Source organism: Oxyura jamaicensis, chromosome 3 (assembly GCF_011077185.1).
Source record: "Oxyura jamaicensis isolate SHBP4307 breed ruddy duck chromosome 3, BPBGC_Ojam_1.0, whole genome shotgun sequence".
NCBI classification, from domain to species: Eukaryota; Metazoa; Chordata; class Aves; order Anseriformes; family Anatidae; genus Oxyura; species Oxyura jamaicensis.
The window spans coordinates 67,822,360-67,842,981 of record NC_048895.1 but is presented as its reverse complement, the minus strand read 5'-3'; the positions used below and the strand labels follow the sequence as shown (position 1 = coordinate 67,842,981).

Here is a 20,622-nt window from a genome sequence, read left to right as displayed (position 1 = left end):
TGCATTAAATGTGCACAGTAAACCTTACAAATACTTCTTCCTAACAATGTCTTCCACATGATGATTGTGCATGTGGAATGTGTATTTGCAGATCACAGCAGAAGAGATAAAACTTGGCAATTGGTTGAAACTTGCAGTTGCTGATGACAACAATTACTTTACGTCTGTAATTTTAAGAACATGACTGGTCAAGCAGAATTCAGTGAAATGCAGCCAGAACTACCACTTACACCCCTAGAAAGGAATTAATCAGCGATGCTAATAGCTAGGTGGGTGACATGGTGAGACTATTCAATAAGTGAATCAAAGGAACAAAGCAGTGCAATGTGAGCCAACCTTGGCTCTCCAAATATGCAGAAGAAGAGCAAAGTGAATACAGCAGCACAGTAAGAAAACCACAGGTAAGGCGAAAATCAGAGCAACCTCCCAGAACCAGTCCCACCAGTATCACCTCTCTTTTGTACTGTCTGGGCTAAATGCTAAATTGAGCATCAACTACGTCAGTTCTCACTGCCTTGCACGTACATTTTACATGCTCATATGAGTGTGAAATCTACCTCCTTTAAAAAGCAATTCTCCTGTTAAGTAAGATGTTTGTGAATTAACTTTTTAGTGTAGATCTGTCTAGTGGGTTTCTGAATGAAAATTTGATACAAAACTAAAATCATTGGCCAGATGTAATGATTTTGGATTTCTTTTCCTTGGTGCATTACGTTTCAGCGGTTTTAAGGCATCTGTAGAGATTCTGCTAGTAGGCAGTAAGAAAGGTAGCAGACAGAGAGGGTTGATTGACTTTCAAAAGACAGAAAAGATGTTCCACTAAAAAAAAAAAAAAAAAAAAAAAAAAAGATCACCTTGTCTCTTTCCTCGTGAGTGTAGGATATTCTACAGTGCTTACTACCATCATGTTTTTCAGTGACTCACGCAAAATAGCTTCCAAAACACATCTTCTGGAGGACTGAGTACTCCTCTGTCCATTAGACCTTACTGAAGTGTTGTTTTTTATTTCCCAAAAATAATTCTGAACTTTTTATTCTTCTTGTTTATTTAATGCCTTTTGTATCAAATTATGAGAATCTACTGTCCCTTGCTGCTTTTTCTGATACTGGAATATAGCCTAGATTCATGTCTGTTATCTATTCCCTCAACCTTAACTTTGCCAGAGTAACTGCATTTTATTTTTTACAGCAACCCTTATGAATTTCTTCCATGCACTCCTTTATTACATTTCTTTTCCCACTTCTTTTCAATTAATCCATATTATAATATTACCTCCAAAAAATAAAGATTAACATGAAAAGTGGAGGTGCATGTGAATTTTCAACCTCTTTCCATATCTTCCATATCTTGGAACTGTTAACTTTTTTGCAGTTTCTTGAAAAAGTTCCCCTTTGGCTAAGAAATTGCTGTCCACATAAAATCAGCAGTGGGAAATACTTGCTTAAGTGTATCATTTACTGTTTAAAGAGCAAAGTATCCCAGTTGCTTTCATCTGACCATGTTGTCCTTAAACTGAAAGCCATTTTGGTAAGGAACAGGAAATGTAGGAGAAAATCTGGTTTTGAAATAAAATAAGAACTGTTTCCCAGGCAGATCATACACATACTGTTGGAATCTGTGTATAAGGTATGTAAGCCTACTGAAGCAAGTACAAGTTCATTCACACAAGTAGCAATATCGTGGTGTCACTTTTGAGGCTTACCTACAATAAAAACGTTTGTCAACTTAGTTAAATGTTAAAGCGTTATCCAGAGCACACCTAAAGGTAAGTCTATTTATAGGCACTGAAGCAGTGTCGTTTCATCTTTTCATCAGTGTTAGCCATTCAAAAGCCATGAATTTTTACAGCAGTGTTTTGATTCCCTCTGTTGGTAGCAGAGAGAAAACATTGAGAAAACATATCCTTAACAATTCATTCATTCTGTATCATAAAATAATGTCTGAAATTAGTAGGATGAATTGCCTTCTAAGAGTGTGGATTATTCCCCATTGGCTCTGTCTGTGGTATTGACCATTAGCAGTGAATTCAGCATGCTACTTTTAGATAGCTTTATGGGAGTTATGTGAGATACATCCTACTCTTTGACTACTACTGTAACCACAGGCCAATCACAAACAGTAACTGGAACAAATTTTGTCACGAATAATGTTACATAGTAATGTAAAAACAGGTGTAGGTACTCATAAAATCAGTAGCTTTGCACATGAAATTTAGTAAGATTCAAAAACAGCCACAGATAACATCTCTCCCCACAAGACATTTTTTTTCTTCAACAAATCAAGAAAAAGTTAACCAAATCTTGTGAAAGACTGTAATTTGTTTCAATTTTTTTTACACAAAGAACTCCTTATTGTTCCCACAAATCTTCATCATACTCCTGAAATGTTGGCTTTATTTTGAAGGTTCAAGCTTAATTTACCTGTGGAAACATCGTTTGTGCCATATGTTAATGAAAAGCTTACTTCTGTTGATACTTCTCACTTAAGCACAAAAGCTACATCTGTCTGTTCAGCTTCTGGAATCCTCCAAATAATTTGGTACTCTTTATCTTAAAAAGAAAGAAAATTAAACAACACTAAAATTTCACTGGAGGAAGGAAATATAAAGACATTTTAGGGCTGAAATGTAATTTAGAGAATAAAATAAAAACTCGAAGGTAACCTCACAGGGAGAGCATTCTTGATTTTAGTTATATCAGTCTCATGGAAAATTGTAGATTATTTGGAAATGACACGGTTAGCTAGTTTTTTTTTTCCAATAAACTTCTTCTACTGTTGATAGTATTTTAGTGCTTCTATTTATCCTGAACTTGCCATCTGTGAATTCTGTGTTCCTTGCAAGAGTATTCATCATTTTTTAGATGTTATAGGTAGTACAGTCACCCAAGCAAAGAAACATTTCTACTAAAGTAAAATACATGTCACAAACTGGAAACGTTTACATTTTCCAATATTAAAAAAATATCATGCTTTAAGCAACATTTGCCTGATTTTATATTTTAGTAACTTCAAAACCTGTTGGTAGGCATTATTTTTATTATTTCTTGCTATAGCTCCCAGATGGATGATGTAATAAATGAGGTCAAAAAGAATAGGTCTTAAAATAAAGAAGACCTTTCCTAGAATAGGAATAACTGGCACCTCCAGAAATAGTTCATCTCATGGTAGTATAGATGCCATGAAATTGAGTATAGAACACAAAGCTATAGGAAATCAGACTTCATTGCTTGACATACGAAGATATGCAGACATATCTTCTCAGAACAATATGATTGCTATTAAAGGCTGTTAGGTAGAGAGCTCATGAGTAATGAATGAGCAATGAAGCTTTATGGGTTTATACAACAGATACAGATACCAGATTAAATATTCATCTCTATGTGGTATCTTTAGTTGTTCTGACCTCTCTATATCCAGGATAAAGCTTTTTTATGAGCACTGAACTTTTCTGTGAGGGGCCAAAAGGAGCTTTAACTTATTCCCACGGGCTCCCCAGAGCGAGGGAAGGAGAAGAAAGAAGGCAGAAAAAAAAAGTCCCCTTTTCCCAGAAGGACAGAAGCAATGCTCTTTGATCCCAGGTGGCCTTGGTGTTTCTCGGGGTTGAAATGTGGAGCCTTTAAGAGCTTTCTGCACAAAGTGGGAGAGAGTAAGGATTAGCCTCCAGAAACTTAAATTCTTCACAGTTTCAACTGGGGAAATATTTTAATAAGGCAAATCAGCAAGAAGGCCTGGATTGCTGCATGGATGGAAGATGGAAGGCATATCAGAGAAAATACTCCATTAAACAAAGTGCTTAGATAGAAGGGTAAGGCCAAAATCACCTAGGGCCCAGCACACTGCTCCAAGCAGGTCCTGCAAGAATTAGCTCTGGTTGTTAGTCTCAGAAGTTCAGAGTTCAACAGAAGAGAGATGAGAAATTTTCAGTCTGGGCACCCTTTCCATTACAGATAACTCCTTTCAATTCAAAAAACTGTGTTTGCCTCTCACAGTCAGAAATCAGTGGTTAAAAAACTGTAGGACACTGCTGGAAATGGAAAGAGAGGACAGAAATGGTGCAATTAGGATTTTTTGTAGTATATGGAACCCCTAAATCCAGATTTAGAAGAACAAATTTTTAAGAAATTCCCTTTGTAATTAAATCACTTGACTTCACGTATTCATGTTTTATAAATAAAACCCTTTATTTACACCCTTCTATATATCTAGATTTATGCTGCCACTTATGCTGCCACTTGAGATCACACTGTCATCTGTTACATTTTGTCCTGATATTTCAAAACTCCCTCATCCAAGAAACTTCTTTTTACAAATAATTAATGATTTGGAAGGTACAGTATTATAGATTCTCAGTCCAGCTGTCCTTTCAGTTTAAACTACATCAGTACAGAAGAGCAGTAGTGACAATGAACAAATATCAGAAGGAAGAAAAAAAAAAAAAAAAAAAAAAAAAAAAAGAAGGCTTCAGAAGATTCCTTAGTGATTTTTGTTGTTGTTATTGTTATTTTCAGTAGTTATTTTTATAACTACTATAGTAGTTTATTTTCAGTTGTTATTTTTAAGTCTTAAAGTATATTTAGTGGCATCTTAGATAATTTAATTTCCTTTGATTTCTAGGAACGATTTTGAAGAGTATTTTGACATTGTGATCACAAATGCTTTGAAACCTGGTTTCTTCTCCCATACCCCAAACCAAAGACCTTTCCGAACTCTTGGTAAGTAGCAGTCATGATTCCCTTCCCATCTGCTTACATCTGTCAAAAAAAAAAGAAAAAAAAAAAAAAAAAGTGAGAAGACAGAACCAGACTAATCACCTGGACAATATATTTTGAAAACATGTGTCTCAGTAATCCAGCTAGCAAATTCTGAACCTGTTGGCTTGTTTCAGTAAATTTAATAGACAGGCAAAATATTTTCTGTGCAAACAAGGCTGGAAGAGAGGAAAAAGCAGTGAAAATTCAAATGGATTCTACACAAGACTCTTCTAGAGATAGTAGTAAAAAAAATTCTTAAGACTGAGGAGCACCGAGAAATTAAGAATTACAATGAAAAGGCAGAGCTGTGACTAATTTAAAATGGCATTGAGGCTCAGATATTGCATTATTAATGAAAAATTAAGAATCATTTTCTTTATTGTGCTGACAAGATCATACTCAGAAAATTAAGTTTAGTTCTGATAAAAAAACATACCAAAAAACATTTCAAGAATTTAAGGAAGTTCAAAGAACAGTACAAATAAAACTGCAAGGTTAGAGGAAATGATTTATGATGGAAACCTGACAGTATTAAATGTGTATTTTGGCTAAATCACAACAGAGTAGGCAAAAAGGAAGTGCCCCTGTACTCAATTTAATTAAAACAGTCTGAAGCGTTTGGCATATTTGAGAACCTAATGCTGTCCATTAGGTAATTAAGGTTGTAACAAAAGACATTTACAAGAACAGTATGTGTTGAACTACAAATAACAATAGAAACATGGCTGAATCCAGTTATTTTCTTCACATTTTAGTAAATATCCAGATGATTAAAGGGTAACTGAAAATGAATCTTATATCCAAAATAGCATAAGTCAGTATATATTGAACTGTGTTTTAGCGTTTTATGACAGGAAAATCAGCTATTCCAGCCCAAAATAAATTTTGCCTGTGGAACCTTTATAGTAAAAGTAAAACAAGCAGTGGAAATATATATTGAAACTGCACTTTAATGTTTCATCTATTTATATAGGAAAGTAAGTAAGATAAATGTTAAATGCAACTTTTAAAGGTATAGTACTACTAGGAAATTGCAAGCTGACAATTTTAGAATAAATAAACTCAGGAGGGAAATTGAAACTATTCCTATGAAATGACAATATAAAGTAAAAACAAAATGTGAAAAAGGCTCAGTTCTGTAAACATTTTATTTAATTTCATAGAATGCAAACTGCAAATAAGACATAATCCACTTTGGATATTTTTAAACAATCTTATTAGCCTCATTTCCTAAGGAAATCCTGCTGTGTCTCTCTGTCAGTAATCCAGCTGGCAACTTTTGAACCTGTGGGCCAGTTTCAGTAAATTTAATTGACAGGCAAAAAGTTTTCTCTGCAAACACGGTTAGAGAGGAAAATGTCTGCATTAAGAAATATTGTGTAGAATTAGCTTCATCACGTTATTAGATTATAAGTACCAATTTTCATGAAGCTGTTTCTTTCTTATGCATTCAAACAGGAACAGCATTCCCTGGAGACCTCTTACTAACTTGCTGGTTTTCATTCACTTTGTATTTTAACATTGCAAAGAGGTTCAAGTGAGGGTTGGTCACTCAATGTGTATTTTGCAAAATTACTGCAAATAGAGTGTGATTAATTATTGCAAAATAAAGTGTGATTACTGCAAAATGAAGTGCAGCTTCAGTTATGGAGACCTGACTATATAAAAAGATAAGTGATAAATATCTAAACGTATCCAAGGCAATTATTAGATAAATAATTACTATTAACTTGTTAGTGGGCATCTTTTTAATAAAGTTTTACCAGCTGGATAGTAAATGTTTGTTCTGAAAGACCAAACTGAACATTCAAAGCAAAGAATTTTGCATATAGTACAGGCTTTTGGAGACGCAATTTGAAATAGCAAAGAGCTTGTTTAAGAGTATGTGAAGCTTTAACTACCAAAATAGGAATAACCATATGAGAAAATGACCAAAATAATAATATGTTTTTATAATGTATCTTTTGTTGCTCTCCCTCTGTGTTCCTTGCAACAAACCTACAGCTTCAGGACAGGCATTGATAACTTCACATAGTTGCAACAGATGCCAAGAAACACAATTCATTTCTAAAACAGTGCATGGGGGAGTTTCTGATACTTTTTTTTTTTTTTTTTTTTTTAAGCTGGATTTCCAGTTTCCAGAATTTCTAATGTGTTGCTTCATATCAGAACTAATGAAAATTCCAAATTTCAGCTAGCTTCTTTCTTTTGCCACTGTGGATTAAGGAAAATAGCCATTGTGCTTCAGAGTCTCTTTTCTTAGATCATTGGACATAATTTATGAGGGAAAGAAAACTACCCCACTTTTTCTTTGAAACAGGAAAAAAAAATATATAGGTGGACATATCTTCTTAAACCACAAAGGGTAAAAACTTCTTTAGGAAATTAGGGAAAATAAAATAAAAAAAAAAACTTCAGTAAGTGAAATAAAGTTTGTTCTGTGAATAAGTTTATTGTGGAAAATCAAGTGAAATAACTTCAGTGGCTGAACTGCTTATCAATCCTATCCATTTCTCTAGGGCTACGTTTTAGCTGTGTTCTTCCATCCATCAGTGCATCAGAGTTAGAACAAATTTCTAACAATACACCTAGCAAGGTTTGCCCTTATATTCAAAGGGAAATGTGTTAAAATGTATTTAAGGCAAAAAATGCGGAATGTGTTCTTAATTTCAAACACCTCAAGTATTGTATTGTGAGCTGGAGCTGAGTTTTATTAATACATAAAAGATTTTTTGCTGCAGCTTTATTAAGGGAAAGTCTTTGAAGTTTACTGAAGAGAAGGGTAAATTCTTTTCAGTGCCTAATTTCAGAAAGGTGACTGTGTTCAGTAAACATTTGAAACAGGACAACATGACAAAGAAGTCATTGTCTAAAAGTGTGAGATCAGATAACTGTTGTGCAGAAGTGTTTTTTCAGTTGTCAAGTAGTTTTAAAACTAACCCATTTAGAACAACAAAAAGTTATTTTAATTGTACAATTAAAAATGCATCACTACTTTGAGTTTCAAAGCATGCATCATTTAAAGAAACCAAAACACAGTTTGAATTAAAAGAATTGTGTGACTGCTTTTTGTTAAACTGAGGCATTGAAAAGCACAATATTTAATTATTTATTTTACATAGTTATCTTTCAAAGTGCCATACTGTTAAATGGAGGAACAGCATATACATATATTTCTAGTGTGTAGAACAGCTACATTTATTTTTACCTGGTAAAACCGTTTTTATAGTTAGGTGTAGCTTATGTAGCAAAGCACATATTTTATGAGAACAGTGCTAAACAAAAATCTCTACTCCCATAATACAAATACTCCATAATTTATCTCAGGCACTTGTTATTCACAAGGTTACTGTTGTGGTTTAACCCGGCTGGCAGCTAAACACCACACAGCCGTTCGCTCACCCTCCCCCCTCCCTCTCTGGGATGGGGGAGAGAAACGGGAAAGTGAAGCCTGTGAGTTGAGATAAAGACAGTTTATTAAGATAGAAAATAATAATGATAATAATAATAATATGTACAAACAAGTGATGCACAATGCAATTGCTCACCACCCGCTGACCGATGCCCAGCCCAACCCCGAGCAGCCGGCCCCCCCACCCCGGCTAGCCACCCCTATATATTGTTCAACATGCCGTCAGATGGTATGGAATACCGCTTTGGCCAGTTTGGGTCAGCTGTCCTGGGTCTGTCCCCTCCCAGCTCTTGCTGCACCCCCAGCCTGCCCGCTGGCAGGACAGAGTGAGAAGCTGAAAAGTCCTTGGCTTAGTATAAGCAGTGCTCTGCAGCAATTAAAACATCAGCATGTTATCAGCACTCTTCTCATCCCAATCCAAAACATAGCACCCTACCAGCTACTAGGAGGAAAAAATAACTGTCCTAACTGAAACCAGGACAGTTACTTTTTCTTTTACAGAGGGAAATTCTTTAAATGAATCTTGAAAATGCTATTAACATTCCAAGCTATTAGATTTAAGGATCCGGTCGACAATGTTTGTGTAAATCCCATGTTGAGAGTACTAGTTCTGATCATTGCCAAATACATGTTTTTGGAATACCGAGTTAAAATAGAAATGCTAAAGATAACCCTAATTTCCTTGAAAGCCTTCTTTAAGTCTGTAGGTACAACGTATTCTCTCTTGGTACTAAATAAAACTTTTACATCTTTTATTTTCAGCTCAGGAACAGTTTCTTGTCTACTTTGATTGGTTTTTCTGATAAATTAAAATTGCATTACAGATTGTTGTGTTCAGTGTCTAAATTTACAATGCATATTTAAGAGTTTATGTGCTGATATATGTTCATATATGTGTGCGCATATATGCATCTTCTTTGCTCAAGCCAAAGATCCTATGTGTGGAGTAGTAGTGGATGCAATTTTTCTGTGAGGTTGTGTGACTTTGTCCAATGCCCAGGGAAGCAAACCCACTTTCCTTCTCCTGCAGAGGGTCTCATGTTTTCAAAGCCCAATTTCTAGGCTGGCTGCCTTATTCCTGCACTCAAATTCCTGTCCTGCTTGTGATGCATCTCCTACATGATGTAGTCTTAAATTCAGGAAAGTCTTTCAGTCCTCCAGTTTTTTTTTCCAATTCTCTTGTAACTGCCATTTTAACAACTCACTACTTGAGCTTTTTTCCTTCCTCAGTGATTCTTTTCAATCATTTTAAACACTGCTACAGTAGTATGCTATGACCAGAAAAGATCAATTAGAAAAGAAAATGAGAAGACAGGATATAAAATGGCATACATGTAGTGTGAAGACAGTCTTTGATTATTAGGGTCTGCAAGACTTCATAAGAAAGAGATGATCCCATGTCTGCATTTTAAGTTTCTTCTGTGACATCTGGGCTTGATTACTACCAAAGATGGGTTACAGAAGCGGGTGGAGAATCGAGGCTGTGCATATATAGCTATTTTTATGCATTTATATTCTAAGGCCTAAGAGCAGGATCTGGAAGGGAGTGGCTTAATTCCCTGGACATTAAATGTGTAAGACATATAACTTCTTTCTGGGTTGTTCTTTTTATTTGAAACTTCTGTCTTCACAGGCAGAAGAATACCAAAGTACTTCCCAGTAAATATTTTTAAATACGCTTAGCAGAAGTTTAAAATATATATAAAAAAGGTGGAAAATTTGAAATAGATACATTCCACTGTAAAAGAGAATATGCTTTTTAGTCTTGCATCATTCACTTATTTAAAGAACATATATGCCATCTCCAGAAAAATATGACATTTTCAATGAAATCACTTTGAATTGAGTATACAATATAGCTCTGTTGTTATAATCCCTATGTAATAAGTGTCTCAGTTGCTACCTATACAACAAAGGCTTCTTTGAAAACAAAAATACATATCTATTTTAAATTTCCTTTTACCTTTAGCCTTAGAGATTAAAACTCCATAAAGCTTACCTATTCTTTCTGGCCGTATTAGTTGTTCTAATCTCTCTTCACCAATCTTAGAAGCACAGAATCAGCCACACCAGGAGATGTGGTTGGTTCCCACCCAAAGGCCCTGTAGGCTTGGGAAGCCTTCTGCAGGGAAGTCCACAAAGAGCCACTTGTCCCGCTTCTCGGAAGATACAAACAAAATAATACCACCATCAGCAGAGGAGACTTGTGTAATCCACTCCTTTGTTGACTCCTGGTGTTCTTTTTTTTAATGCAGCTGTGCTTGCTGCCTTTTTTTTTTTTTTTTTTTTTTTTTTGGACATGTTGCCTCTTCATATCAGCCTGCCTGATAATTTGAGGCTACATAATAATGCGCATTTGCTGAGAGCTTGTGACAGAATGGTGTATGAAGTTTGTACTGGCTGTGGGCTGCATTAATCAGAAGGAATAAAGTCCATAAATATTTTCCATATGACTTCTAAAATGAGTGCCTTCATATTGTCAAAACATCTCCCAGTGCCATATAGTCCGTGAAAGCAATGCAATGCTTTTCACGTTTAGCAATTCTATGTAGCGTATTGCCACTGTTTGTCATGTATTTTCTGGTTATTTAGAAAAGGAGAAGGAAATTTATAACTAACAAATGACACGTGTTTATACGCTAGTTTTCAAAACTAGATCTTTTTTTACCTCATGACATCACAATTTTAAGATCAAGGCTGTCATTCTCTAATACCACTAACAGGTTCTGTATCTCACTGGTGGTTGGGGATCCACTGTTTAAGAGATAAAGTATCTGGTTCTATACCCGAGTCACCAATGAAAAATTATTTCCTATTAATGGCTAGAGATTATCCATAATTTCTGGAGGAAGTGAAATTTCTTTGTAACCAACTAGGTGGTATAGCTGATGAAAGACTTTAAATAGAAATTTTTTCATATTCAGTAATAGATCCTGATCATTTTTTTATTTTGAAAACCATATGGATTATCAAGGATTATAAGGATTATTAAGGACTATAAGGATTATTATGTTATAGACAAACATCTAAAAGGTCATTGTATGTTACCTAATGATTTATCAATTAATAAATTCAATTCATAAAGTTTGCTAGGTAGTACCTACATATAGTTTGAAATCAACAATTTGGGAATAATTTGAGAATAGAGAACTGATAATTTCCTACTGTTTCATCAACATGTTTGAATTTAAGCCATGTGATTGGTAAAACAGGAGGCTGTAGCGAAGACCTCTTCTCTAACAGTTAAATTTTATTTCATGTTTGTTAAACATAGTCTTAGCTGACAATAACAGACTGGATTTTGTTTTGTACATAGTACAGTGGTCTCTGTGAAAGTATCAAAAACAGATGAAAAAAAAAAAAAAGGCAAAATAAAGTTGGGCAAGTGCACACATGCATCCTTTTGTGAAGTAGAGTCATGATAAAATCATGGACAGACACAATTCATTTTTAACAGCTGGTACCAAAACTAGCTTTCTTCCTTGACATAAAGCTTCATTTGTTCTGATAGCTCTCAAAGTCCTTATCTACCCCATTTGATGGTCATTGCCTCATAAAAACAAGTGTTCAGAATATTTTGATGCCATTGCAGAGACATCAAATTAGAAATTGAGGAAGCAAATTTTTATTACTAACTGTAAAAGTGTCATAAAACCATAGAATATCCTGTGTTGGAAGGGACCCACAACGATCATTGAGTCCAACTCCTAAGGACTCCTATCATTATAGCCCTGTTATTAAATGATGCGAGGGGCAAGACTGCAGTTTGTATTTGTATATGTATCCACTTTTACAATTATGTAGTTAAACTGGTGTAATTACTGTAAGTTGCCACCCTGTAGTAGTCAGACTGCATGGTAGCCAAAGAACAAGCAAGCCAAATTTTCAATGACCATACCTCCCTTTTGGTAATCTGAGCAGAGAGGTCATTCCTTTCTGCTAAGGGAAAGGAGGGTTTTTGTTTTATTTTGTTTCTTGGAATGGGTTTTTCTGGTATTTGCTTCAGAGGTGGTAGAAGAACAGATTCTCATTGTGCCATTTATATATACTCACCGATCAGAAGCTGGAGGTTTTGTGGCCAAGTTCAGTTTCTGTTTCTACAAGGACAGCACAGTTCACTGTAAACCAGGAGTATGGGCCAAGTGCTGGGATTTAAGGGGCTGCCCCCACTAACTGGCAAGGGAGGTACATGGCTATCAGCTTAGCCAGCTGTTGGAAAGTGGGCTGGATGCTGTCTCTTGAGCTCCTTTGGTCGATGCCTCAACTGTATTAGCCAGAAGATCTACAAAGCCATTTCTTCAACATTAGTCTGTTTTCCAAAAATATTGAGGCTTATGCAATCATATGGCATGTATCCATAGGAATTTCTTCCTGTCCCCAACTGCAGGCCTCTATCAGCAACACAGTTTCAGCCACATATGAGTATGGCTTAGTGTTCTCGGAAATATTACAGATTCTAAAGATAAGAGAGGGTGTATGGTCTGTCTGTCCCAGATCAAGGAAAGGGTACAGTGTAAACTGATTCCTCATCAGATAGCTAAGTATCAGGACAGGAAAGTCTGGCTACAGATGACCTAGCTACTGGAAAAGCATCCATGAAACACTGAACCCTACTGACATTCAGCAAATCTATCTGCAAGATACAACTTCAGAGGAATCTAGGCCCCATTATATCCACCATTGTTCACAAACAACTCCTTTTTTATTTAAAAATAAAAAATTAAATAGTCTTTGAAATAGGGCATGTTTGTTTTTGAAGATGAATGCTGAACTGTAGATACATTCTCCAATGTCTATCCTTATTTAAAAGAAAAAAGTTGAAGTATATGTCTCAAGCCAAGTTCTTCATATGTTTGCATGGTGTTCAAAGTACCACAGAGGATAAAAGGAATAAGAAGTTATTCATTCAAAAAGCAAAACACTGAAAACTGCAAAGTGCTTCTTGTGTAAAGACAGCAGGGGTTGCTTCAGCTGATTACCTTTGATATTAAATTCTGTGTTTTGCACTAAACTGATAAAAATATTATGGAAAGCTATTTCAAAGAAAGCTAAAGCTTTCAAAAGCTGAAAATAAACAATATTCCTTTTGTTAAAACTGGAAAACATGATTAGCATAATTGCCAAGTAGTCCAAAACAGAATTCTTTGTCTATGGAATGAGCATTTCATTTTCAAAAGGAGCTGCAGTAACTGACTAACACTATTGCAAAATCCTAGTTATTGATTACATTACATTATATTTAAGGCTTGGATAAAACTCAAAACCCTGTTGTTTAAGGTATTGTGCAAGCACATGATAAGAGTCACTCTCTGTCTTCAAGAATTTCATGGGCAAAAGAGATAAACAATTGTCAGAAAACCAAAAATAATAGCTTTTCTATTAGAGCCAAGAAACTGAAACAAAAAGATTGAATGACTTACCCATAATCTTATCTCTGGCAGATCTGCATATTTAACTGAGATCTCTAATGTCCTAATCCAGAAACAGTGAAGAATTGTAAACTATGTTTGCATAAGGACTCAATGAGGGTCTTGACTGTGAAAATCCTTTTAGCTCTTTCCAAAGATTCATAATGGGGAAGTTAAGATAACAGAATTGCAATTAATTCTTCTGGATTTACTTTTTATGGTTCAGTGATATATCCTTTATAAGTTTAAGGAGTTGGACCTACTAACTTGATGTGGTCTACGCCGACATTTTTCAAATAATACAATAATTATTCAGTAATTATTTCAAGTTATCAAAAGCAGTAGGCTAGAACAGGTCTTTGTGTTAGAAGACAGTTCTATACCAATGATTTCTTAAAATTTGTTATTGGTTATCAGAACATGCTAATGTTTAATTTTAATGGAAGAAACTTTCTTCATAGACAAGTATGTCAAACCTTGCTGATCTGGTGAATTTTGAGTTTATTTTAATTTTTCCAAGCCTGTATACTTAGAAAAAGTTTACTAAAGAACCTACTAAAGAACCTTACTAAAGAATGGGAAATATATTGCAAAATCTGTAAGTCGTGATGATGCTTTAAATGTGGTTGCTATACATGTTTTAACAACACACAGTAGTTATATAAACTACAAATAGAGTTAATTTATTTTTAATATTTCAATATAACTAGTGTTTTCAACACATACACCATGCTGTAAGGAGGTCATTACAAGTCAGGATCGGTAGAAAATTCTCAGTTGTAATTTTGAAGTCACTTTCTATTTTCATTTATTTTCAGGATATTAGCAAAGAATGGAACTAGAGTTTGATCTGGATTGCACCAGCAGTATTGGGGTGATAAGACATGAAAGCTGTCATGCTTAGGAAACCCAATTCATTCAAAATTTCTTTTTTTTTTTTTCTTTCTTTTTTTTTTCTTTCTTTTTTTTTTTTTTTTTAACAGCAATATGACAGCCTAACGCCTATCAGCCCTATCCTCTCTATGCAGTGAATTCCTACAGAACTTGAATTGTCATATCCTAGCCTGTATTTTTAAAACCAAAGCCAAAATACCTAAATGACCAGTTCATATTTCAAACAAAACCGCGTTCAGCATACAGACTTCTGTGGCTTAAGGGAATTCTCCTCCAACACATGAAAATATTATTAAGGGGAGATGTTCTTCCATAGTCTCTGAGAAAACATAGCCAAATGCAAGACTTAGAGTTGTCAGCACTCAATATAGATCACATTTATAGTGTGATAATACTCTAACATAAAGTGTGATGCTGAAAAAGATTTGGAATTTATTGAAGCTTTCTTACGGAATGTGAAGACCCAGTACTATTTGGAAGAAAAAAATAAATAAAATAATGAATATCTTCTATACATGAGCAGGGCTTGCAGAAGGAGCTCTCTTTGCAACATTAGTAGGACTATTTCTGAAATAATAACTTCAGTTCTCATTGTTACACTTGCATAAAAATACTGAAAGTTTGAAAGGGCTGACTAAGTGATTACATTTGAGGGAGATGTAAACTTGCTTAATTTGATTCACTGAAGAGAATATTAAGATGTAGTATTAATGATCAAGTGGTTTATGGCACGTTTACATCAGACACATGGAAGCTCAGACAAGGATAATGTAATACCTGAAGAATGTATAACAATTATTTATATAGATATTTAAATACTCAGAATAGCAACCCTAGAATATAACTTTTTTCTTTTTCTTTTCTTTTTTCCAAATATTACTTCTGGTTATACAAAATATTTATTTTCATCTTCATTCTATTTCTAAGCACCCATAAGAGCATCTGTCCAGGACTGGGGAGTGAAGTTAGAACTAAACTGGAAATCTGATAGGACTGAAAGGAACATTAGGGAAACAAAACGTGCAAGTCAAGTGCTATTTTGGGATTAAGAGAACGTATATTTCCTTTTGATCTGTTTCCTGCATTTTCAGTATAAGATGGTTAAACAAATACGTTTTATTTTGTCCATGAAATGGAAAAGGTCCCAGTGGAAAGCTTATTAACTCATACAGATGATTATCAGACTCAACTTCTGTTTACAAATAGGATGTTACTCCATTGTTGTCTTAGTAGACTTCTCTTCTTACCAGATAGTATTCAGAAACAAATTCTTGCCATTTAGTTGCAAGCCTTTCCCTTAAGCAAAAAATTGATGGATAAATACGTTGTAAGGGTGATTTCCTAGGTCAAAAATCACAGAGGTCTATTTTTTAAAAAAAAAAAAAAAAAGCAATAAATAAGTACCAGGAATGGTTATAGAAACCATTGTATATGGAAACTACCCTAGCTAGCTATCATTTTTTGATATTACTCAGCTTATTCTCATTATAGGCAATGAAGATCTAGCCAACACAGTCGGTGGAGAGCTGTACAATGGTCCAAAAGGAAGTGCCTATGGTCTACTCTATAGGATACATTGGCCCCATTGACTTCATAGTGCAATCTGGAGTGGCTCTGCTTCCTATCATAGGCCCACTGATGTTTCTGCATCTGGAGCTGAATGCCAGCCATGGTGCACTTGTTGTCTGATCATAAGCCCCCAGGGCTAATTAAGAGCCCCAGGGAACCCAAATGCAGATCTTGCACAGGAGATATGGAAGATCCATGGCCTCTCAGCTTGCAAGTGGACTAAGGTGCTGGGAACACCATAAGGCATCTCAGATGTCACCAGGCATCAGTATTTTAGCAGCTGAATTGAACCAGGCTACCTCCTGAGTAGGAAGCTGTGATCTTTCCTAGTCTACTCCCATGCCTACAGCAGCTAAGGTCTGGCTGCTTGCAGGATGGATCAGTACAAGTTTGTAAAGTTTACTAACATACTAAGACTCAGTGCAAAGCTGTATGAATTTGGTTGGTGCACATTTAGCTTGAACTTCACATAATAGTCCTTAAACCACTGTCTAATTCCACAAGGTATTTTTTGGAAGAAAAAAAAATTTACATCATTGGTAGATTGACCAATACAACTTTGCAGGGAAAAAATATCCTCTGTCATAGATTATATATGTGTAAACAATAAGTGAGGAGAATTTTTATTTATTTATTTTTGTTCTCTGTGTAATTATTTTTGTCTTAGACAGAGCAGCTGGTAAAGAGTTACATTGTGATTTGATTTTTCATTAATTTGGAAATTATGATTGAGGCAGTTTGTAGTAGAGCAAAAATGGAGGGTTGTATATGGTACATTCCTGTCAGATTGGGAGCTGGCAACCACTGCAGACAGCTTTCCTTCAGCATAGTTTCCATGAATCTGTATGTGCTGGTTTTCATTAAGAAGCTTTAGAGTTCTCTTGTGTGTTCTCCCAAAATGTCAAGCTTTTATTAAAGTTAGTTTGTAGAATTGTTTTTCACAGAAAGCACATGGTGTTTTTTGTACTGCAGGCATCAGATCTGCTATTGGAAGCAAATAGTGAAAGGAGCTGGTTAGGAAGACCTGGAAAAGAGCTGAGAACAGTAAGGGGAATCGTGAGGAAAGCCTGCACTGAGATGTGGTGTGCTTTGACTTTGAACCCCTGCATTGGTTTCCCAGTTTCTAAATCCTGAGGCTTACTTAATGTTTATGAAGCACGTGGGAGAGTTGCAAAGTGGTAAGTGGCATAGGAGAGCTGCAATAAATAACAGGTGTGGACTTAGTATGCACAGGGGACATCTTAGGTGGGTAGAGAACTAACTAGCTCTGCAGCAGCTCTGCCTCTCCCACCCAGTACAGGGCAAATAAAACATCAGAGAACACAAAGCCTGGACATTTCTTGGCTGACAGTCAATCACAGGACATTGCATTGGTCAGTAGCAAGCCCTGTGCAGCGGGTGTTCAAATGGGAATTATTTCATACAAACTGAAAGCTCAGGAAAAGGTAAAAGTGATGTACCATATTCTTTGCTCTCTTTGTTCTTCAGTCTTCTTTATTGTTCATGTAGGACTCCAGAGGTTTTAAACTTAAATATGCATGTTGCATGTTTTTCTAGGTAGAGTTAGCAACCATAGGACTTTTTCTCTTCATCGGTAAACACATTCATTCTAAACTGATTCTTGTCTGCTGAAAAATGAATTTATATATTGTTACTGTCCACAGATCCCAGGTGTCTGAGATACTGCCAGACTAATGCTGAGTGTTCCAAAATGATTATTTTTTTCTGGAATAATAGTAGCAAGAGATTTTATCTGTGAAATTCCTACATACGGAGATCTGGCATAATGCTCTTGATTCTGAGAAACAAGGTAAATTGCATGTTCACTTAGACACTGAGTGGTTTTGCAAACCACACAAAGTGCATAGATAAGGAACTGCAGAATTATAGGAGATGTCTTAGGGATCATTTCTCTTTCACTTCTTCAAAAAACCAATACTACAAAACTTTTATGTCAATCTTCTCATCAAAGCTTAAGCTTACTTTACCAGAAAGTAATAGTTTCCTTTCTTCCTCACCATCTCCAGCCCGGTTATGTTGTTCTGAGATTTACAGTGACTGTTTGACACATAAAAGTTTTACCACTTTCTTAGAACATTAATTTCCTTATGTTTTTCAGTTAATTTATTAAATGAAAAGTTACACTATAACTCAACAGATTTAATAGTTTTTAGGAACAGAGTTTCTTGTTGTTCACTGTGATGTTCCCTGACACCTCAGACACATGTCTAGCCCTGGAGTAGGCCTGAATAAGCATCTGAAATCTCTGCCAGTTGTTCTAATCTTGCCAACTTCTTTGTCCCTCCTGTGAATCCATCCAATGACTTGTGTCCACAGGGCCGTGAAATTGTCCCCAGACCTCAAGACTGACCTTGCCATCCCCTCTCTGTGTCTTTCTTGTGCACATATACCTGATCCTTCCCTTCTGCTCAGCTTCTGTCACAGATCTTAAGTCTCAACAGAGATGCCAGCATGCATGCCTTATATAGACAAGTGGAAGGATATATTTCTTTAATTTCTCTAGCCCTTGGAAGAAGTTTTCCCACTGTCCCTCAACTCAGCACTCATGGCCTGAACAACATCATATTCCAGTAATTTGTTCTTTTATCCTGAGTCCGTATAACTCCAGTTCCACCTCACTTATCTTCATCTCACTCCCCTCCTAAACTACTTGGATGGCTATTGTTACCACTTTGTGGACCTTAATATATTTACATTCATAGTGCTTCTGATGTATGGGTGCTTTAAAGCTCCTATTTACATACAAAGCACTCAGGGTCCTGTATGAAATCTGTGGCAGAGCTGGTGACCCTCTGTCCCAAGAGCCAGAGTAACCCAGACCAAAGCATTGCTGCAGCATCCTTTCCGCATGCAGCCAACCCTGATCCCCCCAAAACGTTTTTTCCCCAGCATTTCCCTCCCTGCCAAGGTTTCAAGGGTGAGCACCCTTCCAGAGAACACCCTCAGGGCACAGCTTCCCCATGTCTCTCTGAAAGGCAAGTGCTTGAGGAGCTGTGCTTGCTCACCTTGCTCTACCACTGGCCTTCACACCAGCACATCAGTTGTCTAGAGAGGTTTCCTACTTTACTTTCTCCTTTTTCTCCTGCGTATCTGGAGTTTGGTATAGTGCCACCTAATTGCTCACCAGTGCAATTCACATAACTTCCAAATACTTTTCTTCGATGCTTTCATATAAGGAAATAAAGATTGCTGAAGGCTTTCTGTGGTGGACCCTAATGTGCATATTTCTCACAACAAGAGTGCACTGCACAACACCAAATTTTTAAAGGGGCTTAATAATAATAGTGTCAAATACAGTATAGAATATATTAAAAGGATTTAAGGGTCCTTCTTACTGCAGTAAGATTGCAAAATCACCATTGGGATTCACTGATGATGAATCAAAGGTATGTCTCCACAGCAAGACTCTCTGAAGCTAAATCAATGTTAGGTCCTGAACAGTCTTTTGATACTTATTGAACTTTTTCCTAAGCAAAGAGAATCAAAGTATAGGGCAAAAAACTATCAGGAAAAAAAAAAAAAAATTACTATTGAACAAGACCACCCACTGTGACTGTTTTGATGATTTGTTCCTTTCTGGTATGTTTGGCATCCTGTCATATTTATAATTTTAAAGTATCAGTGGCAGCTTCCATATTTACTAAAACAGGCCTTGACTATTTAGTGCCATTATATTCCAAATTATATATATTATTAATTATTACTTGAAGTGCTAAGTATTGTTAATAACAAAAATGTTCACAATTTAGTATCTATATATGAATCAAATGCCAGTGTAGTCACATCACTGACACAGCCATATTCAAATGGTTTTAATATCGGTGTGGTTTTGAAATGTAATCTAATGTAAAGTACTACTTCTCTTGTACAATGTACCAAGAAATCAAGGATCAACAGGAGCCAGAACCCCACTCTCAGCAGCCACAGATGGCAGGGTTTGCTTCCATAAAAAATAAATAACTAAATAAATAACTAATAAAAAAATATAATATATCCAGTTTTGTTTAGAAATATTGGGAATGAGCGTAGTTCATAAATTCTAAATAGCAGGATGCCTGTGAAGCCCTGAGACAGCAAGTCAAGCAATTTTTATGTTGTCCTTTTCCTTTCCTTTCCTTCCCTTACCTTCCCTTTCCTTCTCTTCTCAAGGAAAAAAAGCTTTAATAAAGAGGGATGGATAGGAATTATTTGCAAACCAGTTCCACATCTTCCTGTCACCGCCAGTGAAGCAGACAAAGCATAGTTGGCCCCCAGCCCCTGGCCAGCATCAGGAGGTGCCCAACCCAGGCTCCCAGCCCTGCACTGCAGGAAGGCGCTCGGCCACCTGCCCTGACCTCTCCAGGCTCAGCAGCAGTGCTGGGCAAAGGCAGCTGTCCTGAGCTTGGGTGGGGTTGTTCTCTTCTAACAGCTGAGTCAGGGGACAGGCTGAGCCAGGTTTTAATAATCACTATCTGCAGCTATTGTATGCTTGTACAGATGCTAACGGCCAGAAGGCAGTGTGGATACTTTTTATTCCCCAGATTACATGGAAGGTTTTGCTGTTTCTTTTTTAGTACAAAATGCATGT

At 36.0% G+C, this 20,622-nt stretch overlaps 1 protein-coding gene across 1 annotated transcript in view; it reads left to right on the top strand.

Moving 5' to 3' along the window:
- Positions 1–20,622, top strand: part of NT5DC1 (5'-nucleotidase domain containing 1) — a 149,351-nt gene that overhangs the window by 99,857 nt on the left and 28,872 nt on the right. The window contains exon 8 of the mRNA XM_035320604.1: positions 4,615–4,712. Within this exon, the coding sequence (XP_035176495.1) occupies positions 4,615–4,712 (98 nt within the window). The remainder of the gene's footprint in view (positions 1–4,614; positions 4,713–20,622) is intronic.